Source organism: Nomia melanderi, chromosome 12 (assembly GCF_051020985.1).
Source record: "Nomia melanderi isolate GNS246 chromosome 12, iyNomMela1, whole genome shotgun sequence".
Classification (NCBI taxonomy): Eukaryota; Metazoa; Arthropoda; class Insecta; order Hymenoptera; family Halictidae; genus Nomia; species Nomia melanderi.
This window is the reverse complement of record NC_135010.1, coordinates 7,802,172-7,828,743: the sequence shown is the minus strand read 5'-3', so window position 1 is coordinate 7,828,743 and position 26,572 is coordinate 7,802,172. Positions and strand designations below refer to the sequence as shown.

At 41.0% G+C, this 26,572-nt stretch overlaps 2 protein-coding genes and 2 long non-coding RNA genes across 8 annotated transcripts in view; 2 read left to right on the top strand and 2 right to left on the bottom strand.

Annotated features, from left to right (window-relative positions):
- LOC116426217 (uncharacterized) overlaps positions 1-14,428 on the bottom strand; it is a 45,285-nt gene extending 30,857 nt beyond the window's left edge. Inside the window, exon 1 of one of the 2 annotated variants that reach the window (XR_012999886.1) lies at positions 14,284-14,428. This is a non-coding gene — a long non-coding RNA (uncharacterized LOC116426217). The remainder of the gene's footprint in view (positions 1-14,283) is intronic. The other variant, XR_004234860.2, reaches the window with a different exon arrangement.
- LOC116426218 (uncharacterized) lies at positions 8,440-10,434 on the top strand. The gene is made up of 3 exons (XR_004234861.2): positions 8,440-8,485; positions 9,174-9,207; positions 9,724-10,434. It is a non-coding gene; the product is annotated as an uncharacterized LOC116426218 (long non-coding RNA).
- Positions 14,429-14,645: 217 nt separating the features above from the next.
- On the top strand, positions 14,646-17,039 carry LOC116426216 (uncharacterized). 2 transcript variants are annotated; one of them, XM_031974866.2, is made up of 2 exons: positions 14,646-14,872; positions 15,812-17,039. In XM_031974866.2, the coding sequence occupies exons 1-2, from the start codon at positions 14,646-14,648 to the stop codon at positions 16,494-16,496; spliced, it is 912 nt and encodes a 303-aa protein (XP_031830726.2). In that variant the 3' UTR covers positions 16,497-17,039. The 2 variants fall into 2 exon arrangements, with proteins under 2 accessions (XP_031830726.2, XP_031830727.1); XM_031974867.2 differs by lacking the exon at positions 14,646-14,872 and adding an exon at positions 15,160-15,304.
- Positions 17,040-17,132: 93 nt separating this feature from the next.
- Src64B (Tyrosine-protein kinase Src64B) overlaps positions 17,133-26,572 on the bottom strand; it is an 80,836-nt gene continuing 71,396 nt past the window's right edge. For 2 of the 3 annotated variants that reach the window (XM_076372888.1, XM_031974919.2), the window contains 5 exons: positions 25,997-26,188; positions 25,462-25,672; positions 25,107-25,360; positions 23,454-24,164; positions 17,133-23,196 (listed from right to left, as the gene is read on the bottom strand). In XM_076372888.1, the coding sequence (XP_076229003.1) occupies positions 22,982-23,196; positions 23,454-24,164; positions 25,107-25,360; positions 25,462-25,672; positions 25,997-26,188 (1,583 nt within the window). In that variant the 3' untranslated portion in view covers positions 17,133-22,981. The remainder of the gene's footprint in view (positions 23,197-23,453; positions 24,165-25,106; positions 25,361-25,461; positions 25,673-25,996; positions 26,189-26,572) is intronic. The other variant, XM_031974920.2, reaches the window with a different exon arrangement.

The following is a 26,572-nucleotide window of genomic DNA, read 5'->3' as shown; positions in this document are numbered from 1 at the left end:
TAACGACATCGGCCGGGCATCTAGGGGAACCGTAAAAGTCCCTGGAGAGCTTACTTGCGGGTCATGCCTGACGACTGCGTCTTTTATCGCCACCGGAATAGAGGCAGCACATAGTTGGACAGAAATTAAACACCCATACTATTATGGTATCCACTTGGCCGGGTGATATCAAGTTGAACCTTTTACAGACGAGAATTTTTCAAACGTTTGAGAACTCCAAAAATGAATTATTCATAGAAATCTCAATACTAAAATTGCCGAATCAAATCGGCCTTTGAAAATTCGTGAAAACACACGTAAATGTGATTCTTCGTTACACGAGATATGAATCATTGATCGTCGCAAATACGCGTCGATGACAGCGAACGCGTTAATACGTCGAGGGCCGTGTATTCTTTGGTATACAGATTTTTAAAGGAAATTCTTGTAAAGCGTAGACGTTTTAAAGAATAGGAATAATTTAGTAGGAATGATTCTTTATTTTGTACGATTCGAATGGAATGGACAAGAAGAGATAAGAAAGTGAAGAATTAATAAGACAACTGGAAACGCGAAAGAGAACTAGATCTCTCTAACAGATTATTAAAACAATGCGTTTACATGTAACATTCGTTCCCCGATATTCAAAAACAGCCGGCGAAAAGTAAGAAAAAAGTATTTCCGAAGGAAACCGGAAAGTCTCTTTCGTCTTGGTAACATTTCACACGCAAAAGAAACAATCTCCGCCATTAATATTCAATAAGTAGATGCAATAAATCACACACAGACACATTCGCCGGTAATATTAACCCACTTGCCCAGCAAAAGTACCTCGATATATCATAAGATTAATGGCGCGCGTAAGGAACTGCACCATCAACGCCAGTAGAATACGAACGCCACTGATCAGCCCACTTATTTCACCTACTTCAGAACCGAACGGAAACCAAAACAAAGCCGACTTCCTGATACACCAGAAACACCGAACAAGAAACCAGTTGAATCCTACCGCAAAACGACGATCCGTCGTCGGAATCAATCCGCAAAACAACCTGAGCTAGAAGCAACCGTGAGCGGGCAAGGACCTATTATTGTTTTAACGAGCCCGGTTACGCAATCCATCCAACTTGCCTGACAAATTACAAGACCGGCAAGGTATTCGTGTTAGCGGCAGCGTCTACAAAGCCCGGACAACGTTCGCGCGAGTGCCCAATCACTGTCTCGCCGCGGCGTGTTCGGATTCCGGCGGATTCCTGTACCAGTCGTCGAATTCCCCCTTGGCCACGGTGGCATAGATCACGTCGGGAGGACGGTGAGTTTAATCGAATCTTTAAACGGCCGGCGGGACTCCATATTTACCGTGGGGCCGTTAGCGGGCCGGCCTCCGCTATCAATCATTCCCGGCGCGTAATTAGAGGGCCGCGAAGAGAGCTGCCACTCTGTCCCTCTCGCTCTCCCTCTCTCTGTCTTTTTCCCTTGGCCGCGGAGACATTGGCCTGTAGTTTACTTTATCGCGACAGCTAGTCACAAATGATACACATTGTTCGAAAACACGCCTGCGATCCCATACCGTGGTCGTGCTCTTCCACGATGCGTCATTATGACGGTGACAAACGAAGATGGAGTACTAAAAGTACGGATCGCCGCCAGTGTTAAACCCATGACGCACAGCGGATTGGAATCGTGAAAAACTGGAGGAAATTCAAATTTTTCACCATCCAGAGCATTCATGAAATTTTTAGTGGACATTCTTATATGGTACACGCCAATTTCTGGAAGAAAATATTTTTAAGGACATATGGTCACGTTACAAAGCAGCGAGGACATAAAGGAACATCAAAATATGTAAAAATTACCAAAAACATCAATATAACTTAATATTTTATTTAAAAAGTCAAAACAGTCCATAAGCAAAATATAACTGAAATTTCCGTGGAACCGAACGTGTTAAATTAATCGCATCGTATGATGGGCTGTGGTTGTGTGAAGCTTTTGCGGTGTGTAAATTGTATTATATATGAATTATATAGTTATGTATGAATCATATATTCAGATATAAATCATAATTGTATTTCAATCGTAATAGTCATATATAAATTATATAATTACATATAACTCATATAATCCTACATAACTCACATATAGTCATATACAAATCATATAATCAGATAAAAACGTTTACTGGTTGATCTCAAATGATCATTTCAAAATGTTATAAAGTTGGTAACTATGCGAACCCAGACTAGGTTATTTAAATCAGATTCCACTGACACCTGCGACGGTATTTAAACATGTTGCGAATTGGTTAAATGTACATAGTAACAGGTGACAAGCTTACAAATTTTCAGGAAGTTATCCAAAATGAATTGAGGAATTCTTCGAATACAGGAGAATGCCAGTTATCTGACATCTAACTCTGTTAGAGCATTCTCTCGTCTATATGTACACCTCGCAAGCTACGTCCCCACTTTAGGATACTCTTTGGTTACCAGAGATTGAGAACTGCTGGCTGAATAGGGCGTACCGGTTTTATAGACGACTCTATTGTCCATTAAACGTTTGGACGTGGCAAGATGCTATTTGAATTATAGTCCGATTTTGGGTGGTTTATTTAGAGGCATTCTTACTTTGAAGAGTTTTCCGGCGTCGACGGAATAGGGAACGTCGGGGGATATCGTTTTATGGGGTGCCTATCGCTGCTCGACTGTCAACGTTTATAATTTTTATTCTTTCCTTTGGAGAACAGGACACCGAAGTGTCGTTCCGCGGGTACACGGGCGGAGCTGGCCCTGTAAAGCTGCGTTCACATTTTTTAGGGTTTCCTTGGCGTTAGAGGATCAGCTGGGAATCACCGGACTCACAAAATGTAAATATATTTTTGGTTGACTTGCTATTAGCGTCCGTGAATCCTCTAGTTTTAATACAGTTGGACGTGCGAGGCGAAATGACCTGTAGTCGCAAATCCCTGCAATTTAGTTTTCTTGTGTGCAAAAGCAAAAAATCCGGGACCAGCTGCGATCGTGTTTAAATTCCGACGCTCGAGTGGTGGTGCGGCATAATTCACTTGGTCGTTTGTCTAAATAGATCCTTACATTGTCGCGAAGTAACCTAAGTAACCGTGGTACTGCCAGACATTTCCCTCGGAGCAGCCGACTTGTTTGTGTTTTCAAGAAACCATCCGAAGTTGTCTGATGGTGGGCGTGCGCGTGCGTTGGTAACATACGAGACCATGAAGCGTTCGCGGTAGAGCCGTTACATGTTTCAGTACCTCTTAGCTGTTCCGTTCAATTTGCGAGTACAGCGTACCTGGTCGGAATTTTCCCTGATTCTCAAAGAGGGATCAGCGGCGAAACTTTCCGGCGAAACGTCCCGTTAATCGGACAACGCCGCGCGTGGCTTAAGGCCGTTTTCACACGACGTTACACGCAGGTATTTACCCACCGCGGTACGCGCATAATGAACGCTGAATATCACACTTTTTGGACGTAGTTGCTAACTGTAGTTCTCAAAGCGGTAATGTAGCTGCTAAGGGGATACTTAGGAGCTAACTATCGTCTTAGAAAGCAAAGATGATATTACAGTTTTCAAAGTGACACTGCAGTTTCCGAGGCGGTACAGTGGATTTCAGGGCAATACAGTGGTTTCCAAGGCGATAGTTGAGTTGCCAAGACAATGGTGCAGTTTTCAAGGCGATACTGTAGTTTTCAAAGCGATAATGTAGTTTCCAAGGCGATACTGTAGTTTCCAAGGCGATAGTTTAGTGTACGAGACAATACTATAGTTTCCAAAAAGATACTGTACTTTTTAAAACAATAGTGTAGTCTCTAAAGCGATAGTTTAGTTTCCAAGACAATACTATAGTTTTCAAGAAAATGCTATAGTTTTTAAGGCAATAGTGTAGTTTCTAAGGCAATCTAAGCTGATCCTAAGGCAACACTGTAGTTTCCGATACTATAGTTCTCTTAGGAAAGACGATACTACGGTTTTTAAAGTGACAATGTAATTTCCAAGACAATGCTGTAATTTTATAAGTAATAGTATAGTTCCTGAGACAGTAGCTCCCAACACCATAATTTTCAAAATGACTTTAATTCCTCAGTCACTATAACTCCAAGAGCAGCATTTGCTTCTAGGAACTATACTTTCCATCTCTCTCCATCTAATGTAAATACCTTTTCGTATCAGAATACTAGACAAAATATTGGACTAAATTCACATTCACACAAGAGCGACACACATCACGTACGTGTGAAAACGGCCTAAAGGCTCGACCGGGACCGGAACGGTCGTGATGAGCGCTCGCTCACGTGCGTCGCTAGCGCACAAGGTGTTACAGATATCACGTGGACAGCGTCGATGTGAATTAAGTCCGATTTGCGGCTCTGGTCCAGTTACGGCACAGTTATAGTCGACTCAAGTACTATTCGCTGCTTTTCAAGTGGAGTAAAGGTTGATTTACATTTGCCTTTAGTCACGGCGTAATCACGGGCCGCTCTCGTGTCTTATTGAAATACGACTCGGATTTTTGCTCGCTGTTTCTCGTTAACGGTCCTCTATGTCTGCGGCCTTTGCTGCGCGGAATGCCGACGAGTCAGCTGAAAAAATTGTACCAAAGCATTCCGGTGTTCGCGCCATTGAAAAGTATAAAAACACGCATTCCTGTCATTTATTCTGCGATCCCTACAGTTTGCATTCTAGTTTGCTGTCTAGCTATTGTATTTAACCCTTAACGAAAGTATTTCGAGTTTACTTACAGTCAGAAAATACCGTAACATAAATAATAAGCGGAAACACGTTCACAGACATGACCTAGCACAATACTCAACGCGTTAATTGTAAATATTACAAGAACAACGGTGATAAAAATAATAAAATAATTTCTGCTTCCATAAACGCGGCATTGGATCCAGTAAGGATTAACCCTTTGCACTCGGAAGTATTTCGTTAGGAATACTCACCATTTTCTAACTAGACAAGGAAGATATTTTTTTAAATTAACTCAACAAGAAATCACAAGTAAATTGTGAAACAACCCTATTTTACGCCAATATTTCACACACCAATGCATTATATACAGTTCAATATTAAATATTAAGTTTTATAGTTTCACTGCATCAAATCAAGTGGTGACTGAGAATCACCTCTCGAGTGCAAAGGGTTAATCCCGAGTGATCAACGGCGAGATACAGCTGTGCTACAGTTTCACTTTGACGGAACTGAGGGAAACATTGATCTTTGCGAGCGAAAGGTTAAAATCTTCGCGGTATTCGATGTGTCCGACGAAAGTATTTCCTCTGATGTTCTATGGTTTCCGAAAAACGATGGAAAAATCCGTCGCCCATGAAGATACTCTTCTGAACAGACTGAAAGTGCGTTCGCACCATGTTCTGTAACCAGATCCCCAGCGTAAATCAAGCTTTCAGTGTTCCGAGAACAAAGGGAGCAACCGGGATGCTGGACAACCCTTAAATTCTGGAATGATTTACCGTGTCCCCGTGACATCGTCTTATCAATGGTCGTTTTTAATTGTCCTAGAGTAACTCGAGACCCCGTGACTCGTGGGTGACCGAGTCCTCTGATTTACCGACCCTAAACGTCATTTATCCTTCGTCGTGTTTGACAAGGATTAGACTATGACATGCCGACAGACCGACTGGTTATGTCTCGCCACTGCTTCCCTTTTTTCATGGAATAATGATTTACACGAGCCGGAGTTAGTTTAGTGGCCCCGACTGCTGACTTGCCGTCGCTCGATGGAATAACATGTTTATCACAAACGTTCATAGTATATTATAATAACTATTCGCAATATATAAGAATAATAACTAGCTGAAAATGATTGGTGGCATGATAAATTCAATTGCGTGTATCATTGCTACGAGAGGAATAGAAAATCAAATTCTTTAGTATCAGAGATCTCCATAGCTATATCTTTACCTGACAAATTTGTTTAAACCTCTAAAACAGCTATTGAATCCTAGAGAAACCTGTTTTATTGCGTTTTAAGTAAAAACAAGTATATAATTACGAACAGAATTTTTGTTAGTGACTACAAAAACATGTATATAGCATAAAATCAACAAATATCAACCTGTAAATAGAAATGAGAAATGTATTCAATAGTTTTAATAATTGTATTAAAAGTGATTTATCTCGTAATTTTGTAATTACAATGACGTTGAACTTTCATGTCTGAATCTACGATAATAGCCATGTTATCTAGCAATTTTAGTTCCCAATAACTTCTCGAAATATTAACATTCATTGCGTTTGACACTAATCTTGTGCCTAGAGAGAAACGGTTTCTCCAGAACAGTTACTCGCCACCCAATAAAAACGTATATATAGCGATGATGAGAACACAACGTATCACTGGGACGGGAATAGTAGGACAACAAAATGTTTACGACCAGTGTAAATTACAGTATAACATTTTGGATGGTTACAATTATCCTCAATGTATCCAGGCTTCGCCTCTACCAGCCAAATCCATGCTAAAGAATCCGAGATCGTCGGATTAATTTATTTTTACTTCGACATCGCCGGCCGGCCATCTTGGAATAAGAGTATCCCACGGTAGAATCTAATTTTATCTGAATTTTGCACGGTTAACACTGCTTTTTCTCGCTCGCCTCGCTCGCGCGTTAGCAAAAGGACGGATATTATTTTCTTATGCGATTCTTTTAACCGGTTTGCATAATTAACCGAAATAATCCGCACGCAATTACCTTTAGTTGCCGATATATTTATGGGACAGATTAATTTCAATTAAACGCTTGAACGTTTTCGGTGAAGCATCCCTGATTTATAGAGCAAGCTTCGCATTTAGAGCGAAGATGCAAATGGATATAGAGTCGAAATATTTTCTTTGTTTACAACGTTCGCCACTGCCTCGCTTCCACCTAAAAAGTAGCAGGCCTCCTTAATTCACTCCGTCGGACTGCCTCCATTTGTCACTTTTCCCACCCCCGCGTTTTCAACCGAAAAACTTTAGTAACTTCAATGGTGTCCCGTGACAAATGTGTCGTTTGTTTTAGTAATCCCGTCTGTTTCACAACGCTTTAAGCGGAGGCGCTTGTTCTATAAAAATAGGATCACCGTGAAGAATTTTGACACTGGCGGGGAATGTCACTCGGTTGTCGCGAGCATTAAATTTGGTTAGAAGCTTTCTCACACACAAAGTTTCAAATGCAGGAGCGCATATTTTCTATTTCTTGAACGAGGATCATGAGACATTGGCTTTTCCCGCGAAAACCAATAGCGTAAAGATGGCGCAGGAGTAAGTACGTGGAAAACAAGATGGCGGACATGGTTGTTACATTGACTATCGTAGTAACTTAAACTGGATAATAATGTAGAATAAATTAAATTACGGAATAATTATCAATTGTCATAAACAACACTTGCGTTTATTGCGAACAAAATAAATAAAATCTTTTAGAACATTTAGGTTAATGTTTGCCGCAAAGGAGATTCTTGGAATACTGGAAATGAATAATATGCTCGCGTAATTTCTATTGAATAGATACGAAGAAAGAACCAAGAGGGATGACATCGACTTTCTCGTCAATGTAACCGGTATCCGCCACGGTAACCGTGCTCGTAAAATAACGAAATCAAAGACAGGGGATTTACGAGTTCTAAAATCGTTGGAAACTGCGCCCCTACGGTCGTTATAAATGTACGCCTGTATCACGGCCGGTTCGAACTAAATATGGTATCGTGCGGGAGGGTCTGCTACTGGGTGAAATGGTTCTGAGTGCTTTCCAAAGAAAACTAACAATGGAATGGCGATTCATAATGGTCCAATCTCGTAACATTAGATTTTAAATCAAAGGGCTTCCAAAATCCCTGTAACCTTTATTATTTCACAATTAATTATGATGACAACTAACTTTCTATCTTCGACGCATACCGTATCATGACTACAATCACAACCGAACCATGAAGAATCAAAATGTTCAAAACCCAAAAATTCCATTTCGAATAACAAAGATCTATACTTAAAGTAATCACACATTAACCAATTGATATAAAAAATGGACTACCTCTATTAATCAAACATCCAAGGAGCACTTCTAAAACCTCATCAAAAAATAGACTACCGAAGATTTGATACCGTTCTACGGTCATCATAAAAAAGGTACTTTTCTCCTTTCGCCTATCATACTAAAATGAAACTTCGAAGATACGAGATAACTAAAACTTCGCAATACTTTCTAGGACACCCGAATCGCAGGAATAGGAAGAACGAATTACGAAGATTTGAAAGGTTCCGCGTAGCAAATGGAAGTGGCCCGGAATGTGTCGAAAGTGAATGTCGTTTCACCGAGAAATCCTGCAGCACGGGTTATTTCCGTCATGGTTGCACCGTCACCCTCGTCCAAACACCTACACCGAAGTCGCGCGACACATTACAGCATAAGGGCTCTCATAAATATCGTCCCATTCCTTTGGCCGCGGTTGTCGACGCCGCGCGGCCGGTCAGGCGCTTTGGGCTTCCTAGGTGAGAGCAGCAACAGTGTGGACGCATTATTAACATCATATTACACTAAAATTACCGAGCAGTTAAATCGAGTTTTTCAAATTCCTCTATAGAAACTCCGAGGGTGCATCTATCGGGACTTTAACGCTAGATTTACGATCGTTTACTCTACATTTTATTCTAATGTTTCTAGGAAAATACGTATTCGTCGATATAAATCGCGGAAATTGTAGCTCCGACACCAGAGTATTGCAATGCGTATTCGCATAGTTGCGCAAATCAAAAGCGACTTAAACTGCTACTGAATGATGTTTAAAAGAAATTCAATATCCGTGAAATTGACGAGTTCCGTAAATCCAGTGTTGGCTGATTTACTATTCAGTTTGCGTATTGCTAAATCAATTTCTTTAATAATTTCTCAGAGAAACATCTGTTGTCTTTCTGATAATCGCAGAAAGAGGAAATCGGGAACGGGACATTTTGATTCGTCTGGTAGTTTTAGTGTTTAGCAAAATCCACACAAGCGATTTGCAGCAATTGTTTTGCAGTAAAGGAGAAAGAAAGGTTCCTCTGTCTAGCAAAAAAGAGGATAACACGTTAACGACCACGGAGGATTTCTGAACACCCTCGCTATGGATTGCGGTTTTTGCAACTGTTAAATGTTATTCGTATAATTTTTATATATATGAAACTACATATTCTTTTCCAGATAGGCAAGAGTGGAGGGTGGTTCGGAGAAGTTGGTAAGCATGATAATTTTCAAATTTATTATTAGGGTACTTCCGATCAATTGTTAATTGATTTCTGAGAGAATTCAGGAATCTGTAATAATTAATTACTTCTATTTTGAATATCTGAAGAAGAAACATGAATGAGAGAACTGCGAATTTCATTCTTGTAATTTCTTTTAATTTCGTTTCATTCGATTGGCTATTTACAGATGACACGATCAATAACAAGTTATTCCACACGAAAAAAAATGAAAATTCTTCGTTTCGAAAATTTGTCGTGCATACCTACAGTCTGAATTCGATTTAATCAAAAGCAAGGTTTCAAATGGAAAAATATTATTTCATTTTCTATTTACAAAAGCAGCATAAAATTCAATGTATTCTTTGAATCAATTTGAAGAGTATACTTATCGATACCATGAATAATTCAGAATAGATGACTCTCGAAATAAGTTCTAGAACGTATCCAAAGTGTTATCGCTAATACGTGATTCATATTTACACGACAGTCGGATGAATCACTTACAGGTGATGCAAATTTCCTAACACGCGAGAGATAAAGCCGCCCCTTCTGTCCAAGTTTTCGTTCACGATGTGCTGAACGATTAAAGTGAACGCCTCCTGTGCGCTGGGACGAGGCGGAATGAAAGAAATACTCTTTGAACGCGGTGGCCAACTGTAGCCGGCAAGAGGGAGGAGTTCGCGGACTGTTCCGCAGACGATTACGCCTCTGATGTAATTTATTGCGCGGGAAAGCGGCGTGCGGTCGCACCGTAACACGAGAACCAAGGAAAATCTGCGCCAACTTCACCGATGAAATTCATATGCAAACAGCTCGTGCAATATTTGACACGCTTATGAATTTATTGAGAAAACAACATCGCATCGCGGGTTCCCACGCGCTTAATACTAATCAATACATTGCTCTCTCTCTCATTTAATTGTCCTAATATTTCGATACGTTCGAACATATATCGTTAAAACCATCTGAAGCTTACTCCTTTGTTTAACCTTTTTCCGCTATATCTTACCGTTCCCAAGATAATCCAGGAGAAAGAAAGATTTGTATTCTTTCAAGGGGTGGTTTCACCCCTTCAAAATGAAATTCGGTACGAAACAAAATTGCAATGTATTAGGCTTGGCTTACTCTACTTATACGCAAAGTTCCCTTGTTACTTAAATCAGATAATTAAACTGCTTTTAATGTCCCAAATCTTTTAAATATTCCAAATATTAACTTTCCTACGACTGTCAACATTTCTTGCACAAAATCTCGTAGATTTTGGATTTGTCTCGTTAAAACTCCTATTTAGAACGAAGATGAAATAAAGATCCCATGAAACTACGAATTCTCAGAGATTACATAATTCCGATTGTAAATTCAATGGAAAATCAAGTTAGAATGGAATGCGAACGCGAATGTTATTCATTTCCTCCTTGTCCATCAGACTTTCCTATTTACACCTAATTGTGAGTGTAGTCTAAAAACGACGGGCACCGGAAGCGCGGCTATATATCATCGGCCCGCAGCACTCAGAACCAGTTGCCCCGGAAGTATTACGTCTCATTTGCTCGGCATGTTCGAGAAGAAAGATAAAAAGGGGGGAAGAAATGAGCCGCGCGCACGGATCGTTCCGCGCTAATTCCCGGATTCGTGGAGACCGACGTCGTCGCGGGAGAGGATCTGTCAGTTATTGCCGCGAACGAGGACTCGTTATTGCCAGGGAAATATATCGGGGATCGTAAAGATCAGTTGGCCGGTGGACCGACGGCGATCTTGAAATATAAATTTATCACGCCGGTGCTGGACGGGTTTCCCGCGTGCCGTTCCACGGCTGTTTCTAACCCGTGTGCAAATCCGCAGGAAGTTGACTGGCGTGGGTGCGGCGGGTGTACGCACGTCGCGGACGCCACCATTGGCAGCGTTCCAGCCCGCGTCTCTAACGGCGGAAAGCTTCTAACGAGGAAACGCTATGCCTGTTTCATTCGACCGGCTTCGAGGATCCCGTGATCCCCGGTGATCGATTTATCGATCGAAAGATTCGGTTTACTCGAAAACTATGGCGATATAGGGGTTACCATGGATCTATACTCACTGCCAATGCTTGCTGTTAGAGGATCACTTGAGGACTAGGCTGAGGAATTCAGCTGATTGAGCAGTTTTCATTTCTTTTCGATGAATCCATTCGATACCATTTCTTTTAGTAACAGTCTTCGCGGTTGCAGTATATTATTAAATAAAATATATTGGCTTTGAAGTACGAATAATAATTAATACGTTACAATATTAGACGAAGACACAAGTATATGTAACATCTTCTGGGCAAACGTGTTAATCTTCTATTGATTTTATTTTTTAATTTCTGGTATCTGCGATGACTAATTTTACTGTTCGTTTATACGGTTGCACGTAAGTGATTAAAAATATAGGACAGTAAAGTTGGAAGATACCTTTCACCGCCGTGCAGTATATAGGTGTTAACCCCTTGACCTATGATTTATTTAATACAACTGCTTCTTCATTAATAATTTATTGGAGAAAGGGAAATATTTTATGTCTACGTTTGTTCTAAAATATAATAAGCGATAACAGAAGAATAATATTTAATTCGGCTTCAAAAGAATTGAGTAATGTTTTTGCTGGTTAAATTCTATTTAAAATCTTTGCCACGTGTCTGACACGATATTGTAGGGCAAGAGGTTAAACTAAGAATAATCCGTTGAAAACTGTTTTGTAACGATCCTTGTCAAATCAGTTGATCTTATTTTATGTGTAAACATTTATGTAAAGGTTCTCTGAATTGTGATTCTAAACTAATGAGTCTTTTTCAAGTAGATACTTTTATTCTATATGAAGATAGACTAGCATACCTAAAAATTACATAATATTAATTTCTGTGTAATCGTGATATAATACATTGGTGTCGTGCTATCTTATAATTTCTAATACGTTTGCTTGCGAAAAATAAGTTGCTCGCATGGAAAAATTAACTTCTAAATCTCCAAAAAATGTGAAGCTCTAGTTTCTAACGGGAATATTATTCGACAGTCGCTCGCATTCTATGAAACATGTAACTAGAGAGTTGCTTAGTGTTTCGAAGGAGGAGAACAATGCTCCAGGTTGCCGAGAATAGACGAGGAAACACGAGAATATGGTTGAATGGAATCAACACCGGCCCCCGTTGTATCAGCCGCGCGCATACCAGGTTCCTGAGTGCTTTTCAACACAAGGAATTCGTAAATATTTCGCTCGCAAGCTAAAATAAAGCTTCTCGCGGTATGCATCGAGCCTTGTTCGTCTTTCTAGCTGATTCATCGATTGTTTTACTCGAAAACGAGCACTCTTCCTCCGGTAGATTTCCTTGGTTTACTTTAAGATCCCGCGTAAACTCGAATACAGCAATAAAACGTTGAAACACAATAAAAATAACGAATTTCAACAAAATTCAATCTTCTCCGTTGCTCTGGGAAAGATTTGAGCAAAGGAATAATACATTTTTCTTAACTTACTTAAATATATGACAAATCCTGAACAAAATTTCCTTACATTCCTATTTTAGCATTCACCTGCGGTACGATTAAAAACGAACAAAATATTCGATTCGCGCCACTTCTCTTGCTGAGAATATATGCGATAAACTCCAAACGACGATACAGTTGCTAATTTGTTCAGAACGGAATAATCGAAGGCTGTTAAATACGCGTGTAATAAAATGAAGTACGTTGGGAATGTTTCCATTCCTCCTTCTCAGTCGCGAGAGCGCGTCAGAATTTACCGAATAAAATTCCATTCAAATATATTTCCGGCCCTCGGCGCTCGTTAATTCAGAAAGGAAGCAATTAAAACGCGGCGTTTAAGAACGCGAGGAAACACGTCATTAATGAGGCCGTTTCGGCGTTAAGCCGTTTAAAAAGGAGAAAAAAAAACGGCTCGCGGTGGAAAGGAAACAAAATACCGCTCGCGGCGTAATATACGATAACGAATACAACCATAAATTATGAGAATAAATTTGCTTTCTGTTGCATTTTATCGCTGGAGCACGCGAGACGCGCACGACACACGGGACGTAGGCTTCGCAATAAGAAAACAGATCGCCTCTATCTGGTTTCGCCATATTACGTTCTTAATCCTAAATTAAATCGATCCCGAGGGGCTCTATTTCCATGTTTCTGGAAATTACGGCGCCCTTTGGAACGGAAAGATACGTTTGATCAATACTGCGTTCGAATTGCTGTTCTACTTAATTCTCGGCAGCTTCTATAGCTCGCAAATGCGATGCGGTAGATCCGGCTGCCGAGAATGGCACGCGATTCCGCCATTTTGGGACCGTCACGTTAGTAAGTTATAATTTACAGGTAAGAGGATCGGAGAATCTTTTGCGATTCATATAATTATGTTGTACGATATTTAATATTATACTGTATTGACGATGCGATATGATATATTGTATAAATAATATAATTCTTAATTCGAATAATCTTTGAAATATTCGACGACACATTATTTTTAGAATTATTGTAAATTGTGTTTGGGGATCAAAATAAAAAGGATACGATACAAGCAGCATTGTAAGCGAATTGGAGAAGGAAAGATTTTTTTCCAACTGATAAAAACATACGAAACTGCGGAGCTACGGCAAATTGTATATCAGAATGCAAACAATGTGTTATCTTTATATCTGAGCGTGTTATATATTTACAGAGAGTGTCCTCGTTCTTCTTAGTCAACAGTGTTTGCCGAGCTAAGCATGCTTCAAGATTTGTTATGTAAAAATAAAATTTGTAATTCCAATTCTCTTAAAATTTAACGGTTGAAACAAAACAACCTTAGAGCTCACGTTAAAGTAAACGTGGAAACAATAAGCGAACAAGTAAGACCTTGTAGTTAACATATACTTAAAAACTAAATAATAATAAAATTAAAGGAAATGTCCTTGCCATTACCTAAAAAGTATTAAATAAACATATTTATAACCTCTCGTGTCTGTTGACATTATTCGTTTACAAAAAAACAGAGCCCTATATTAACAACAACGAATAATATTTATCACAAAATATCCTCTCATAGAACACAATGGAACTACTCACAGTTTTAACGACGAAATCAATCCCACGGGCAGCGAATCAACAAATTTCTGTCGTTGTCATTTCGCCGGCAGTTAGGAGGTATCATCGGAGCATTTAAATGGCGTCCGGTGTGCGCGCGGGATAAAGACGGCTCGCGTGGCGCCATCTGAGACCGTTGCTTCCGGTATCGAGCAGCAGTAGAATGGCAGTTGCGCGCAAAAGTCTGTTTATTTACGTGCTGTCGATGATTAATTGATCGCGAGACCCGCGTCCACGAGCGATATCTGCTGAGCGAGTGTCGTAACAGCGAGGTTTCGGCTATGGTGCACGCGTGACCAGATTGTGGACAAAACTGCGGTACCGAAACGGTGGAAATGTGGTGAATGTCGACGCTCGGCGATCTCGCTGGCTGTCGTCATTCTCGTTCTAACCTATTTTCTCCCCGGGACGTTCTGGCCGTTGTTCTGGAATTTTCCGACGCGCTGTCAACGTTTGTTTGCCAACGGTCACTCAGCACCGGAACGTGCAAAACCGTGAGCATGGCCGACGAGGTGCTGCCGGCGAGTTTGGAGAAGCTCGAGATTGATCGTCCCTCGACGAGCTGTCCCCAGTAAGCAACGCACACTGTCCAAAACACACGCACACCATCTCTACGCGTTTTTCCCGGCGCCGTTCGTTCGAAGGCGCCTGCTCATCACCGATCGTGAACCTGTGTTTACGATGACCCTCTGAACCCTTCCTACGGGGTATCCCACGAGACGTGCTCGATGTATCGGATCGCGACGGTTCTGCAACTCAACCCCTTTTTCGCGCGCGGTCAAGGTCTCCGATGAAACGTTACCTCATTTCTCTTAAATACGCGAACTGTCAACTGTCTCTCTCTTTCTTTCTCTGCCTCCCTCTCCCCCTGGCTCGTCTGTTTACATCGCGGTGTGCCTTCGATTTTATTAAACGTCGCGGCCGCTTGCCCAGGCATGCACTTCAACCAGCGTCGTTTCTCGACGTCGACGCTGCGAATCGACTTCACGGTGCACCATGACCTGTAAGAGGATCGAAATATTTATACGACACTGGCGAGATTCGATAAAAATCGGTGGGACGCGACCGGGAATCCTGAGCAGTCTCGAACGATCTCGAACGATCAGAACCGTAGAGGTTGCACGATGAGAAAAAGCTTCGGATGTTAGATATTGCCGGAAAGTGTGACGTGAAAGTGTATTTCATTTTCGACGCTCGTTTAATCGATTCAACGTAATAGCCGCTTCGGGGACAGTTTGAACGCGAGTTTCCTTGGTTCCGTGTTATTGCATAAGCGGCGAACGAGCCGATATTTACCAATATTCGACTCAAGGCTGTGTGTCAGGAGTGATGAATCATCAATGGATAATACTGAGCATTTCTGTTATCACGGTTCCGTTGATACTTATAAATACATTCTTTCATTAACATTAACCGTGATACGTAAACAGTGATAATTATTTACATTTACACGAATTGTTGTGCATTTATTGGTGATAGTAATTGTGAATGTATGTTTCTGTTGTTTCAGTATTGCAACCACTGACAAAGCTGAGTCACCGAACCCCTTTAGAAGTATAAGTAAAAGTGACGGATCCAATTGCAGTTACTTATTTCAAAGGAGATCGATGCCTAGTAGGCCAACTTTAACCACAACCAGCCCGAGAGGCGTGAAAAGCACAACGAACTTCAAACCATCAAAGAATGAAAGAGTAATCGATAAGAAGAAGAATTCGATAATCAAAGAGGCTGTCTTAAAATTAAATGATACTGGCACTACTTGTCTTAGTGATAACCTAGCGAGTACACTGTTAAAAGAAACTTGTAAATTTAGTATTTCTTGGAAAAATAAGAAGGTATTCTACCACGGTTCTGTAGCGAAAGACTTTAAAACGCTGAACATTAGTCAGGAGAATAGACAGGCTAAAGATGACACTAGCATTCAAGGCAATTACCAAGGAAATAGCTTTCAACGAGCCCGTAGCAATACGATGCCAAGTTTGAAAAGGGGGCCAGGTCCAGGTGGAGGCAGTAGCACGCAGTCAGAGACAAGTAGTTCGTCTGGTCAGCCTTCGAGTTCAAACACATGTTCGGTACAAGCACGAATATCTCCGCCTTCGTGTGATGTCACCATCGATGAACTTGCTAGTTACTTCGAGGAGTTTGTTCATATCCCAAAGAAGATGTCGCACATGGCAGAAATGATGTATATTTAATTGTAACGTAACGAGTTACTGGCAGATTTCTTATACAGTTTTTCAAGGACTAGCGTGCAGCGTTTCTGCACGAGAACGAGTCTAAATGCTATATGTTTGCTACAAAAACCAATTCAATTTGGTACCTAAATTATACATAATACACGATGAAAAGTCCCCCGCCCCCTGATGAAAGAAAAAAAAAAAGAACGAACGAGAAAAAGTGTCTGCATGTTTGTAGAGAGAAAGTATTAAAACCAAAAAGAAAAAAAAACAAAAAAAAATATGAAGAAAATGATTCAATTTTGACATCGTTTTGGAGAAAGTGATAAGAAAGAAAAGAAAAGAAAGAAAAAAAAAATGAACAAACGAAGAGGAGTGCGAAGATGATGAACTGATGTACGGGTTTGTTTCTTTCCTAAAAAAATCGTTTGTGTCCAAACTAATTCGTTTAATTTTTAATGAGCGAAAAAAAAAGAAGGGAAACGAATTTAATATCTTTATTTACAAATTTTTGTATTGCGAGATGAGAGATTGGTACTAGAATAAATTTCTTGAAATTGATATCTCGATTTGTCTCATTCAAATTCCCATTTCTACCGCTACTCGCGTCAAGGTCGTTTGTTTTTGTTTTCAAGGACATCAACACGTTACACGTTCGTTTGATACATAATATATTTATCTGCATAGGCTTATGATACTTAATACAATGATACAAAGTAACCGTTAAATTACTTAATGATAATAAGCTTTGGTACGTAAACAATGACGATATATTGATCCGTTTTTTTTTCTTCTTTTTTACTTTAGGTACGAGTGTGAACCATGTTGACGCGCTGTGTACTGTGAGAAACCTCGACGAAAGCCTAAAACTGCGTTAAAAAATATCCATCTATTTGGTGTGCGCATCACGTGACGACTGTTCAGTTTTCTTTTCTTTTCTCTTTTTTTTTTAATTAACTCTCTCACTCTCTTTCTCTCTCTCTCTCTCTCTCTCTCTCTCTCTCTTTCTCTCTCTTCATTTTCAACATCTACTTTTAACGAACGGTTATTCAGCAGCTTCTCCGGTACGTTGAATTATTTCGTGGTAGCCCCGCGCAACACTCAAACTCTGTATCAAAACATGAGGTCTGTCGCTATATCACAGATTTAGTAAAATTTCATTTGAACGGAGCCACGACGAGCGAATTTAAACGAAAAGACAGAAAAGAAAAGAAAAGAAGAAGAAGAAGAAGAAGAAGAAGTAGAAGAAGAAACGAAAAAAGAAAAAAGCGAAGTAATACTCTTCCCCCGAAAGAATACGAACACGCGATCGGACGCACGTTTTGCTACGAAGAATAACGAAAGATGTCGTCAAACAATTTATCGTCGTACTCGAAACTTGTTTCCAAGCTGAGAGACGCGGTGTTTTGGATAATAATAATACTAAAAAAAAAAAAAGAAACACGATTCGAACGCTCAATCAAATGGATTGTTACTCGATGTACCTAACAATGGAAACGAATCCGTGCTTAAATGTACAAGTCGAAATGCAAGATCGGCGTTGTTAATAACCGTAATGTATATTATGCCAATAGAATGAAAAGAAAGTCCGCGTAGACATTACGTTTCATAAACGATACGGCCGATTAGGGCGGTAAAAATAGTTTACCCGGTAAGAGTAGTAAAAATACAGTCAAAGTTATAAAGTGCTACTAGATCGATAATTGAGACGGCAAACATTTATAAACTACGAAACTTCCAGCTTGAATCATTATAATTCTATTACCTTGGCATTGAAAGAGGTGTGCAAATTATTGAACCATGGTTCTTGCTATTTCACTACTAGAATATTCAAAGGAATTACGTAAATTCACGTCGACGCGTTACTCGAGCAGAGAGAAATGAGTATTCATGCTTGAAAATTGAATATACAATGAAATTCCGAAATGTTCATTGGAGGAGGATCTTTTAATTTTTATTCTCATTATAATTTAACGTTAATAATCCGCACACCTCTACGCATTCATAGCAACGAATGGTCGACAAGCATCGATGAAAAAGTAATAGCGTTACATACTTGCGCAAACCAGCGTATTAAACATACTTTGGACTACCGGACGCATCACGATGATACCATTAGTAACAGGTTCTTTCACAATCGGTACACACCAGTGCCGCGCAGCATTCGAAACCCGAAAACGCGGCGTCTCCCGACGAAGAATTCAATTTCGACTGGAACAAACTTTTGAGAACCTGGCGATTTTTTTTTTCTTACTCCGAAAAAAACACTGTTCTCTACTCGAATATTGTAAAAATTGTGCCCGCCTAAATTTCGTATTCAAGTATCGACGATCTGATAGTGATCTAACAGGCACGTGCAATATAAATTTCACAACAGTTTTTCTTTGTCTTGTACTAACGCCGTATTCTCGACGGCAGAGATACAGCGCGGCCGTAAAATCGATCGGTAGCTAAAGCGTTCGCTCTACAAAGGCTAAAACAGTTATACTGAAAATAGAAACAGTGAACGATTTTGCGTTCAGATCATATCATATCTATTAGCTACCAAACAGTATCAGTTTGGGACTGGTCCTCTTAACACTAGAACTACCGAGCATTTAATACGATTGCTATGTAATCCCTATAAAAATTCTAACAAACTATTTTCAGTTTCTTCAGATATTCATGATAGCATTCAACTGAAACTATTTATTTTCAAAATCATTACAAATATTCAATACTTTAACCCTTTGCGCTCGGAAGCTTTTCACTAGAAACATTGGACACTCTCCAATGAGACATAGACGACTATTTGAAACGAACTAATGAGAAAATATACAATTAAGAAACAAAGCTATTTTATATAAATACTTCGCATACTGATGCATTATACGAAACTTAATATTATATGTAACACTTTGTAATTGTGTTATATCAAATCAAATGACTGAGAGTCACTTCTCGAGTACAAAGGGTTAAAGGTATCAATAATTATGAAACAATAGAATCGAAACCAGTCATTTCGTCTGGTACGGTAGTTCTAGTGTTAAAGAGATCGATTTTACGAACGCGTTATATTTCTCGCGTCGGCTATGAGAAAGTTAGCGACTTTGGAAAGAAACGATGGAAAATCTGTGTCAGGTATAGTCGTCGAATACATTCGAATACGGCTGTTTCTGTTCCTCTAAACGATATCAGTCTCTAGGTCCAGTGGAAAAGGCCACATGATGCCCTTACCATTTATAACATTTAAATATACCACTCTCTTGTGTTTTGCTCGGGGTGAAATGATCTATGGGGACAGAGTGACGCTCGGATACAGAGAAATCAAACGATACTTTCTGCCCACCGAGTGGACACCTATAATCGCGCCACGGGCCCGGTTCAGGCCCGCGACACGATCTTTGCTTCCGGTCTACTGAACTATGGCGACAACATGATCAGTTTAGCGGGAAACCTTCAAAGTTCTCCGTGCGAGAAACACAACAACATTTTGATCGGTATAAAACGCTCATTAGAAAAAGTTTCTTTTTTTTTTCTTTTTTTTCTGTGTTTTTTTTTTCTTTTTTACTGGACGTAATACAGCTACTTTCTAAACACTACGTAAACATGATGCTTTTCCACGTGCACTCACCGCGTCGTTACTATATAGAATAAATTAGTCAACTCACACAACGAAGGTATGGTGGTTCGCCTCGCTAATCAAAGTAGAAAACATTATATTATATATCGGTATACTGTTTATACATATACATATACATATAAATACTATATACATATACATATATGTATAAAGGTTGCAATATAATGTCGAGTTCACGGGTCCCGGGTGAACGTAAGCCGTTTAGGTATTCCACTGACACGGTATCTATGATTTGTCGATGTGCCTCGAGACGTTTGCAGTCGGAACTACGAAAGACGCGGAGATGCTTGATTGCTCGGTCTAGTTTCGGCAATATTCAATGAGAAAATTTCTGTCCACGGAATATCAAAGCTTCATCTTCATTGATGTTAGTGAACTAAAAATGTCTAGCGATATTATAGGAATGAAACAGTTGTTAATATGATGAATTAGTTAATTTCGAAGAACGAACGATCTCGAGCAATCAGCATCTTCAATCTTCTGCCGTAGATACTCACGCTAAGTCAGGCTTGCCAGGTAAGAATGCGCTCTGCCTCGTGATCAGATGAAAACGATGGACTTCTCTATTGAGCAATGGTTTACGGGGCGTACGTGGAGCGCGACATTTTATTGCTGGTCTCTTAATGTCACGGCAAGATGCGCGTGAAAAAAGGAAAAAAAGATAATACCGCACAGACACAGTGTAACAATTCACTACACACGCGTGGACACTCTCTCGCTGCTCACACTATATATCACTTTTCTCTCTCACACATCTCGCACGCACATTCTATCTCTCTCCGTTCGCTTAATCAATTGTTTTTCATCTTATTCGTTTAAACGTTAATATCTAAAGTGTCATAATGGCTCATCGTGTAATTTTCTTTATCATCTTCATCGTTAAATCGTGACATAGTTCAATGTACGCCTAGGGACTTACGTCTAACGATACGTTCCGCAGGGGACGACCATGACGACAACAATACGATCCTCGGGATCGAAACCGGGATCGAGATCGACGTTAGAAAAAGAAAGGTTCCACGCGATCCCGTGTTTCGCATCCTGTGAACACTTATTCCATTTTTTTTTCTCTCTTTTTTTCCCCTCCTTCCCTCTCTCTCTTCCTTTACATGTACCACTCGAGCTACCGTCTAGACACTACCCTAAAACCTGTCGTTATTCTGCGTATTTGCGTGTGTAAGAGTGTGTTCAGTAGAAAATTTACAATTTCTTCAGACACTTTGTACGAGAAACATCGATGACTTAAATTTTTACCTCGCGAACGGCGGTTCCTAGAACCACCGGGAACCGTCTAAGATATATCTCGTCCGGTCTCTAGAAAACGTTTCTCCTTCGCGTTCGATTCGAACCCGAAGGTGAGTCGTCCGAGAAAACGACAGTCCGCCTCTTCAATCACAGTAGAAAATAATAATACGTATATTACAGAAATCTATGTCGTGCGCTTCCGAATCGTGCATCCGCAGATGCACCGCTGTTCACAGAACAAAATTACACCGAAAAAACAGTTTCCACCTGTTATTACAAATGTTTTCTCCTCCGCCTTCCGCTTTTTTTGCTCGTAGCTACGTAGAAAACGTATGAATCTCTCGTATAAAATATTGTTCTACGCGACGCGGCGCGTCGTTCGGAAATCAAACGAGAATTTTCGCCGCCGGTTCGCGCGTTACACCGTAGAACATGGTCGTGTGTTCCGTCGCCAATTTGTGCGTTCGACGAACCGTTCGCGTGAAATTTCGGATCCGTTAGGATCGTATCAAATGATTAAGAAAAAAGAATAAATGGTTTATCTTCTTTATTTCTTTTGTTTTTTTTTCCTTTTTTGGATCGTAAGGAAGGTCAGTTCGCGACCGATTCGAGATCAAACGAGAAGCGAATAGCTTTCTCTTATTATCTGCGCTGCGATCGTACATCGACGGACTAATTATTAAATCGGTTACATCTTTTCTACCATTAAAGACTCTACTCACTTAGTTCTCGACGCATTCCTCGTTCGTCTACCCTCTAAAGACACACTTTTAATCCCGCGAGATTATCGGATACCACACTGTCGAATTATTTCCTTAACCCCCCCACCCACATCCCACCCAGTCATCCCGTCGAAATTGTGAAAATGCTTATTAAGTACCTCGAACGATGAACGATTTTTTCGTTTAAACCTTAAATAGATACTGGATACGTAACGGGTAGAGGTTCTATTTAAATCTTATTATCAGTCGTCTGACTTGGTATCAGTCGGCAGTTATTCACGATTGGTCACAGAGTTTCGAGAGCCTTGAACAATGGTTCGCTCGAGCACGATCAAGGCTTGATTTGTTTTTTCGTTTTTTTTTTCTGTTTTTTGTTTTCTGTTTAATTATTATATCATCATTATTCTCGGTATAGTTCCATGGCACACAAGACGATGATTCTTGAAATGCTTATACACGACGTTGAATTTTCATTTTCTCATTCTTGTTTCAAAAAAGACCTCGTAACGAGAGGAAAAATTGGGTAAAGAACACTTACAATTAGTATACTCGCGAACACCATGGGAGAAGATTTTTGGCAGCGTTCGTAACAACGATTGCTTCGAGAAATTCTGGTAACCTTTAGAAAAATTCTTGCCGCCGAAGCCGCGTTCTCTTTCGCGATAAAACAGTGTTCCACGTTTTTCTCCTTGTTTCTTTTTTCGCACGATTGTACACTTCGTCGTTCCGTGAACCTTGTTCTTTTTTTGTTCCTTTGTTTTCTCGTTCGCATTTTTTTTTTCAGAATTCGGTCGGCCCCGATCGACTCGGTCGGCGGCTTAGCAGTAAATACCATAAAACTCCATGGCACAGTTAATGTGCGCTGGGTGGAAATGACCGTGCGGCATCAGGTGACTCTGCATGTGAGCTGTGTATCAGTCCATTGGCGGCTCGAGATACGGTATTTCGCTAGTGACGTTAAATGACTCGAAATAGTGATTCAGGAACTCGAACGTGGGCCGCTTCTCCGGGCTGGCGTCCCAGCATTGCAACATCAATCGATAAATGCTGTCCGGCAGCAGGTGATTCAGTGGTTTCGGCATTCGGTAGCCCTTGTTTATCTGTTCTATTACCTCGCGACCCTGCATACCTAAGAGAGAAAGAAAACGACAGCATTAGTCTTGAAAAATACTAACTTCAACGTTAACCATAGCCTGAAACTATAAGAACCATTTTGATTGAGTACATTTCGTAACGTCACTAACATCTAACAGTTCTAATGGACTTCGGTTATCCCTTATCTATAATTTAAAAGACATATTCTTAGAAATCATAGGACAGGTAAATAAAAATGGTAAAAATACCCAAATGGGATCGTTCATTCTCCAACAAAGAAATGAGTCTCACCAGGATAAGGAACTTGGCCATAAGTGAAGAGCTCCATCAGCAAGATACCATAGGACCAAACATCGCTCTTGATGCTGAATCTGCCGTAGACGATGGCTTCAGGTGCCGTCCACCTGACGGGGAACCTGCTACCTTGCTTGGGACAGTACTCGTCGTCCTCGATCGCCCTGGCGAGTCCAAAATCGCAAATCTTTGCCTTGTTCTTTTCGCCTATGAGCACGTTCCTCGCTGCGAGATCTCTGTGTATCAGCTGTTTGCTCTCCAAGTGTTCCATGCCGGACGCGACCTGGGCCGCGATATAGATCAGATCCTCGAACTGCATGTACTTGCCGTCCCCGGTCCTGAGGAAGTCCAGCAGGCTCCCGTTGCACATGTACTCCTGCACAATGTAGATCGGCTCCTCTTTGGAGCAGATAGCGTACAACGCCACCAGGTGTCTATGCCGGAACTGCTTCATGATGGCGGCCTCCTGTAGGAATGCTTCAGTCGACATGGTCCCGGGTCGCAACGTTTTCACAGCCACTTCGATTTTGTTCCTCCACTTGCCGTAGTACACCTCGCCGAAGTTACCGTGGCCCAGCTTGCGGATCAGCTGTATCTCGTTCCTGTTGATCTCCCACTTGTCGCGTAGCTCTGGCCCGAGGTCCCACATGTCTGGCTGGGGCTTCGGACACGGTTTCGAGAGCACGTGACAAAGACCCAACGCATTTTCTGGAAAGTTGAGCTTGGTTTTAGGGCTGACGCAGGAAAATTTCGTTCAGTTTTCATGTTTGGGTTCGCTTGTTTTCAACACGTTGAACGCCGCACGATTTCTTCGGGCAGAATACACAAAATGAAAAAATATAGTGTCAAACTATTTGATCGAATTGCATTAGTATTATTGCACGTTCGTCTAACTGAATATCACTGCATTACGTAGCGTTATTTACAATATAGAAATGTTTTCAAATAATCGTCGTTTCATTGAGTGAACTATAGTAATTCGATTTGGTTGGGGGTCACCGATGACCTGGCATTCAACGCGTTAATGATGAAACGTATGAGGCACCTATGGATTTTTATGAAGCTAACGAAGATCTAAAGGAAGAATAAGGTACACAATTTTGTAAAATATCATTCCTTTTGTAATATTTTTGTCTCAGTCTATATTAAATAGAATTAGCAATTCCCTTTTGCAATTACTTGGATCAAGAGAATCTGGCATCAGGAACAATACCTCTAATAGCCGGTACAACGTACACAAAGAGAGCCGTGCTTATGTAATCCAATTTAATTAATTTTAATAAACACCATTTGGTTCCGAAGAGAATGGTCCTAAGACACAATGGAGCAAGGGAAACGGTTTATCGATTCGCAAGCGTGGCGTCGCGCAAGCACGTATTATAGCAGTAAATAGTCCCGCGAACATAAGAGGTGCGTAACGATAGACGACGTGGACATTTGGTCGCGTGACGACCATTAAAGACGCGCATTCTTTTCGAGCCCATTCTCGTCGGAGCCCGCCAATGGTACCCGTGACCCTAAAGTTTAACCGCCTGCTTCAAAAAGACTTGCACAGTTGCCGGCAATTTCAGAATTTTCCCTTTGCTTTTATCATGCACAATGGAGGCGAAACGCGAACCCTCCCCAAGGACATTCAAATTGAACGCTTACTGCTATACGCCATAACAAGGGCCGGCAGAGTAGGGAATGTCTGGTTGGTGGCGATAAAGAAGCCTCCATTGTCCAGTGGTTTAATTTTATAGTGTTTCACGTGATGGCCCCTCCCCTCCTCCCAGTCTTTCACGGACAAACTGTAGCCTCTTGGATTGTGCTCGCTCGGTCTCACCAGGAACGTTCCGCGAGGGTTCTCGTCGACCAGCAACAGCTTGCCTGCCTCCTTGCGCGAGACGTTCTCGAAAAACCAGCTGGAAACACACAGAATTTCGAATTTCAAACGGGCGACGCTCAAAGGACAAGTTTCTTAAGAAAACCAGGCAAATTAATTTCAAACGGAAGCCTCACTCACTCTTCGCTCTCCACCGAACGCTCGACAGCGACGAAGTTCCAGGGAATCAGACCCTCTTGTAAAGTTGTCAAGTGCAAAACTTTCCACCAGTCGGGCTCCGAGTCGTCCAATACTTCCATTCGGTCGCCCTTCACGAAGCTGACGTCGGTGCTCTCGCGCGCGGTGTAATTGTACAGGGCCACCACGATCTTGTTCGACCTCTGTGAATGCGCTGTTTCAAGAACGAACCAATTTAACATGTCTGTGTCAAGGGGCCGGCTGAATCCTAATTTCGTTGCGTTGCTACTGGTTACTATCGAGCCCTGTTTCCCGGCCGGGGAATCCGATCTTAAATCCTTTTCCGCGGCCGCGAAACTACCTAGAAGCTGGTAGGTACTTTCGAGCTCGTGGTGCAACATAGAATCCCGTTCTTCCGTCGAGAACTGAGGATTCGGTAGCAAGCTTATAAGCTACGACTGACCAAGACTGATTCGTGGCGTAAAAAATCAAAATTCTATGCTACGAAATGAAAGAAAAATAACATAAAAATACACACATGCAGGCATAACGACAGGCGAGCTTGTTTTACGGGGTTGGTGCGGTATCTGTAGCTTACAAGGTGTCGGCCTCGGCCGGATGATGTCCGCCCTTGCTTGCACACCCCTTTGATTCGGGTCGGCAGTGTAACGGTCCAAGGAGCCTCCATTGCTGTGTTTAGAGCTTAGCCCTGTGTCCGCCTTCTTGTAACCTGGACGCAGATAATCTCTCGTCAACCAAGAATAGAATCTTCTCGCATTCTCATCGTTCTTAGCTACTCTCCACTCATCTCGATTCTCGCGTGATTCGTTCAGATAATTGTTTACGATGTTTAGAGAAATTCTGGAAACTGATTTTAACAGATCGCACGAATTCAAAAGGATCTATCGAGTTTGCTACCTTAACACTAGAACTACCGAGGGATTAAATCATCTTTTGAAAATGTCTTTATAAAATTATGTCTTCTCCTATAACGTCGACCCGTGATGAATATTTTCAACCGAATTCGACGAAACTAAATGTTATCTATTTATTTTTCATATAAATGAAATATTATTCGGCCATTATCAATCGTTAATCTTTAGAATACACGTAG

Bases quoted from the DNA above. Each gene is read 5' to 3' on its own strand.
- LOC116426216 (XM_031974866.2), top strand. From the start codon at position 14,646: ATGTCGACGCTCGGCGATCTCGCTGGCTGTCGTCATTCTCGTTCTAAC. The intron at 14,873-15,811 runs GTAAGCAACGCA...CTGTTGTTTCAG, and splicing joins CCCTCGACGAGCTGTCCCCA to TATTGCAACCACTGACAAAG.